Source organism: Gekko japonicus, unplaced genomic scaffold (genome assembly GCF_001447785.1).
Source record: "Gekko japonicus isolate JY-2015 unplaced genomic scaffold, Gekko_japonicus_V1.1 scaffold119, whole genome shotgun sequence".
Classification (NCBI taxonomy): domain Eukaryota; kingdom Metazoa; phylum Chordata; class Lepidosauria; order Squamata; family Gekkonidae; genus Gekko; species Gekko japonicus.
The window spans coordinates 575811-581810 of NW_015163606.1; the positions used below are offsets into that span (position 1 = coordinate 575811).

Sequence of the window (6000 nt, forward strand, 5' to 3'; positions counted from 1 at the left end):
TTCTTATATATTTTTCTTATATTAGGTATATTGAATATGTAATTTATCATCCTTTCTAATTTGTAATAGTTTCATTTGATCTATTTTTGACACATTGGCAAGAGTTTTAATCTAAAGGCTATCAGGATGTTGAGCTCTGTATCCAGTTCCAAAACCATTATTTTTCACCACTTGCTTAGAATATAAGTAGACCTTCTTGAATGGATACAGACAAGGCTTTTGTATGATGGTACTGACCAGCACTGAGTGTTGGCACCTTTGAAAGGGGGGGGGGATTTCCCCAAGTCCTGAAATTGGTATAAATTTGTGCATTTAACACAGGTCTATTATGCACACACAACATACTGCAGAGAACCTGAGCAGTCAAGCCTTTGACTCCAGATTCTGTGCCTGCTGTATGCACCATTCTTTTTTCTCTGGAGTATTTGTTCCTCAGCTACAACCAAAAAGGCTTGAGAGCTCGGATTCTCTGCAGTATGCTGTGCATGCAGCCCAGCTGGGCTCGCTGTGCCTGCGGGGAGCCAATAGCTAATGGCTCCCCGCAGGCACAGCTCTACACTGCTTCCTCCTGCCACCTGGTTTACACTGAACGGTAAAAGAGGGCAGCCTAGCCAGGAGTCATTTCTTCTTCTTTTTTTTACAGCGATCTGAGACTACTGATAGACTCACATCGCTGGATTTACGCTGCTTATAATTTTTTAAAAATGTAAAACAACAAGGGACACACCAGTAAATGGCAGAAGGTACAATGTGGGCAAAACGTTCTGGATGTGGATGTGGGAGTGGCGTACAAGGGGCAGGGGGCGAATCCGAGGGAATCTGCATGCCTTTGAATTACCTTCGGCTTGGAAGCAAAGCAAGAGAAAAACCAGCACAAAAGCACAATCAGAAAACCCAGGAAAACAGTGAACGGAAAGCAAACTGAGCGCTTAAGGGAGGAAAAACAATGCAGAATGAAAAATATAACCCAACAGACATGTGTGGTGAAAGCGAGGCAAAACTCCTGTACATAATAGGCCACACATGCAACTTACAATGGTATACCTTTAATTGTTAACCCAATAGTTTATAGCACTTTGGCAAGTGGTAAGGAGCATTATACCACTCTTGACTTGAAGATGTGTGGTCAAATGGTCATCTGTTTCTGTCCTATGATTTCATCATTGTAAAGTATATGTACAGAAATGAAATGTTGCAAAACTAGTAAAAAGACTTAACAGTGAGGCACTCTAGATGACCTTTCTCTTTTTAATGCTACACAACTAGAAGATCTGTATGGGTCCCAGTCACACGGAGAATTTGCCTTGCGAGAGGGATGGCTTGCCGGCAGATGAAACGGGTGCAATCATACAGCAACATCTGGCAAGCATGGCGTGCCCGTCTCCAACCCATAGCTTCGGCCCAAAGATACTAGGAAACATGCAGTGTCTTCCAGAAAATGCACAGCGCGGGTGGACGTCTGATCGGGGAAGCGCTGGTAACCCATCGCAGCCAGCGCCCGTCCACGTCCCACGCAAACATAAACTGCTGTGTTGCCTTGCTTAGTGTGATCGGCTGCCAAAGGCCTGAGCACGGCGCCTCGGGGGGATGTCAGAGTGCGCTACCGTGCTTCATTTTGCTCCGCCTCTAAAAGCCTCACTTTTGACTTCCAGTATGGCGTTTCGACGGGCGGGTGGGAGTGCAATAGGCTCCGTCCCCGCCCGAGCTGTTTTTGCTTCATTTGAGGGCCCCCCCGAACGACGGGGGAGCTCGACCAGCTCCCCGGAGGTGGGGGCTGGTGCAGGGGGCGTTTTTCTGGCCCTCCCCCACAACTGGCAGGGCGGGAGAGGTGCCCAGAGCAGCCCCGATGCTGAGGCAAGGAACAAGCAAACATGGCTGCCATGTTCACTAGAAACGACCACCCGTTCTTTTTATCTTTAAAAGAGGATTATAACTTTGGACTATGAGCAATGAAGAGAACTTCAAAAATTGTCACAAGTCTTTAAGGAAATTTGTGCCCCGAAAGTGGTCAGCGTTAGAAGGAAGGACAAAGCGGCCAGAAGACGGGAAAAGTAGCTAAGTACAATATGACTTTCTTTTTATTTGGGGCAATACTTGTTACTTCCTTGGGAAAATACTCTTTTTTTTTTGAGAATATTGTAAGTTCCCCCCCCCTCGCCCGGCGGATAATTGGTACTAAGTTTGTAGGCTGCATTTTACAGCTGAAGGACTGTCTGTAAAAATGGCATCTAAAGGGAAAAAGGAGAGAGGGGAGAAGCTGGAGGATAACTTATTACTGACGGATATAACAGTGGAGCAGTTTCTAGAGACTTTAAAAGAAGAATTCCAAAAGGCTATGAATGAGGGAATTAAACAAGCCTTTGCATGCCTAAATGACACTCCTATCGCACTAAAGAAAGTTGAAAAGCTGGACTCAAACATAAGTAAGCTGGATGAGACAAGGGACTTTCAGGAAATAAAAGAGGACTCAGAACTACCAGATTTTTATTCCCCAATCCAAATGGGAAAAATAAAAATAAGTAAAAAGAAACAAGGGAAGAGAAGGAAGATAAAAGGAAAGGGAAAGGGAAAAAGCCATAGAATTCAATTAATACAGAAGAAGAAATGGAGTAAGACAAGACAAGGACGATGTGAGAACAAAATAGTGTGGAGATATGACTTTCCAAAAGAAATTGAGAGAGGGGAAAAGAAGCATCATAGATGTAAAGAGAAACTTCGCATAAATATGCTAGAGAAACAACACACAGATATGCTGCTGCAGGACAAAAAACTACAGGGCTATAGAAGGCAAATTAAATTATATGAATTTGTTATATATTTTTGATTGCATATTATGTATGTAAGGAATGATGTATATTTGAATGAATAGGTTGGATTAATTGGAAGACCATATTTTAGGATATAATTTAAAATGTTAGAGGATATGAATTTAGGAGTGGTGAAATGAAATTAAGTGAACATGGTGAAAATGGTCGCTAAAATTATTTTGATACGTTTTGAAAATGCCCTAAAGTGGAAGCTTGCTGATTAGAATATAATTAAGAGTGATGGAACAGAACAAAATGAAAGGACCATGGTAAAAATGGTTGTTAAAGTTTCTGTTCTTTTTCTTTTTTCTTGGTTGGTTTTCTAAACTGCTCTATATATGATTTTGGTCTAATGGAATAGGAGTGAATGAATAGAGAAATAGTGACTCTGTGTTTAGAGTACAAGAAATAATGAATGTTTATAAAATTAAGAGTCTTGATAGAGTATGTATGAGTTGGGGTGTAATCATGATGCAATAATGGATTGGGTGTTTAGTTATAAGATTATATATTAAGAGTGAAAGAATATGAAAATACCTGTCCTTAAGATATCTTTGGTCCTTGCTAGTGTTATTTGGCTTTGTGAAAGTGGATTATTAAAAAGTATTAAGTAATGTGTGTTTAGAGCACAAAAATAAGGAGAAAAATGATTATAATGGAATTGAGTACTGAAATGATGTAAGTAAGCTAAAAAGTGTGGATGGAGAAAGAATAATAACAAAATATGGAAAATGAATTAGTTTAGAAGCAATAGGATAACATTTAGGTGAAAGTATTAAATAACAAGAAAAAGGTATGAAAACTGGATTAATGGAAAGTAATTGAGTGGTCTTTTATTTCTCTATGGTTTTCTTTTTTATTTTTTCCCAGGGGAGCAAAAGTAGAGAAGAGAGTGGAAAGAGAGGGAAATGTAAAAACTGATAGTATTGGATGTGTGTAATTGTAATCTGGTCTGTAATTGCAACTGTTTGTATTCTGATGATAGAATAGAAGGAAAATGTATGTGGTTCTGAAAATAGAGTTGCTCGGTAAAATGTAAATGAAATATAGAAAACCTATTATAGTAGTATGTGATTGTAGGTGGAATGTATCATTGTGGAAAATCAATAAAAATATTTATTAAAAAAAAAAGCCTCACTTCCCATGCAGATTATCCCGCTCGTGTGACCGGGACCATGGTACAGCGGAAGACTGTAAATGTGTGTGCACATGCACAAGAATCTTTCTCCCTAACATGAACTGTTTCCTGGTTGCTTAGCTTGGCCTTAAGATTCCATAATGTCCAAGTTATCAAAGTAAAGGACTGAGAATTTCAAAGGCTCAACTCCTCCTAGAACCTTCCATGTAAGGATTCCATTGAAGTCAAGTAGCACCTTAGAGACCAACAAGATTTTCGTGGTATATGATTTCAAGAGTATGAGCTCCTTCATCAGATACAAGAGAGTGTAGACTCTCAAAAGCTTATACCATGAAAATTTAGTGCCTCTACCTAAAAAAACAGCCCCTCCCCAGAGCCCCAGATACCTCAGATTGATTCTCCATTATTCTCCATTATAGCCGATGGGGCCCATTGACTATAATAGTCCCCATAGGGTATAATGGAGCACAAGAGAAAATTGATTTTTTTCCCCGCACACCCCTATTATGCTTTTCAGTATTATTTGTAAGGTGCCTTGATTTACAGTAAAAGTGGAATATAAATATTTGAATAAATAAGTAGATTGGGCAGGTTGACATTTAAGCAACTTCACTTTTTGTTAGTTTATGCAGGGTTCTGAAAGTGATTGTTCCACCTCTGTTATTCTTGACCTGTAAGTTTGTCATATTTCACTTAAAAAGTCCCAAAGTAGACTGGAAGAGTTCTTAATCCCCCCAAGTTGTGGAATGTTTAGTAAGGCTCAGTGTGAAGTGACGGTCCAAGGCCAGATCTACCAGTATAGTGGACTGGGGCAGGTAGACCTGTTCTCTGGAGGCCTAGTTATCCCCCATAGAGGACATTTTCTGTAATGAAATTTGACTTGAATCTGTTTTCTGTTATAATGTTTACATTATTCTTAAAATATAGTTTAAAAGAATTCATTCTGAGATTTTTACAAGGTTATGGAAATAATGTTCTAAGAAACTAATTTATGCAATAGTCAAATGTAGACTTGCTCACAACTTTAATGCTACTAGCTTTTCTTGCTCATGAGGTAGAATTTTTGCTCACAACACTCCGGAGCTTAGAGGGAACATTGGACCCAACCTAATGAATGCTTTTGAACACATGATTTAGAGGCTGACTTACTCATTATGACTGCCACAACATTTTATATGACTTCATGGCATTATTATTTCCATATTGTAAGTCATGTATAACTCAAACTCACTCCAAGAAAAGGAAATCTTAGTTATTTTATGTATTTGCCTTTATTAATCTTTAGCATTTCACTGTTAATTAATCCAGAAATACAAAGAAAATTATGTACTGACTACAATAAAACAGGAATCCAGTGGCACCTTAGCAAATAATAAAATGTATTCCAGCATCAAAAAGATTTGGATAGGAATTGTGCCATAGAAGGTTCCATTTAACACTTTAGGAAGTTTGATTTGATGAATCAGCTTTCTGTGATCTCGGAGTTAGACACGCTTGCTCTGCTTTTTAAAGTTTTTGTTTACCTGTTTTTAGCTACTGTTATGTGATCATATTTGTTTATGTAAGCCACTATGACAACTTCTCAAAAATGGCCAAGTAATTATTTAAATAAATAAAATCCAATAAATCTTAGTTATTAAAGTCTTATACTTCAGTTAGGACACATGAAGAATTAGAGGTCCGCTCATTCCACAAGAGTCCTGTAAAGCTGACAGCTGACATAGAAGTTTCAAAGAGAAAGAAACCTGTAGTTTCATTGACCACCTCTATATATTCATCTGTCTATTTTTTACAGTATCAGTCAGGGCGAGATCCTCAACGAGGCTCTGACAACGTCTCCAACAAGTCTTCCGACAGTGACGTGAGTGATGTGTCAGCAGTATCAAGGACCAGTAGTGCATCTCGCTTCAGCAGCACTAGTTACATGTCTGTTCAGTCAGAACGACCGAGAGGGAACAAGAAAATTAGGTAAGAAGGGGTAAAGTCAACCACTTTCAAGATGATATTAGACTGCAAATCTCTCTTCCAGTGCTGGATTTAGAATTTATATATATA

At 38.9% G+C, this 6000-nt stretch overlaps 1 protein-coding gene across 5 annotated transcripts in view; it reads left to right on the top strand.

Moving 5' to 3' along the window:
• The window catches only part of RIMS2 (regulating synaptic membrane exocytosis 2), a 611329-nt gene that overhangs the window by 523881 nt on the left and 81448 nt on the right, over nucleotides 1-6000 (top strand). For 2 of the 5 annotated variants that reach the window (XM_015407290.1, XM_015407291.1), the window contains one exon: nucleotides 5741-5913. The exons of the other annotated variants lie outside the window; for them this stretch is intronic. In XM_015407290.1, coding sequence (XP_015262776.1) covers nucleotides 5741-5913 — 173 coding nt within the window. The remainder of the gene's footprint in view (nucleotides 1-5740; nucleotides 5914-6000) is intronic. 5 annotated transcript variants of the gene reach the window in all.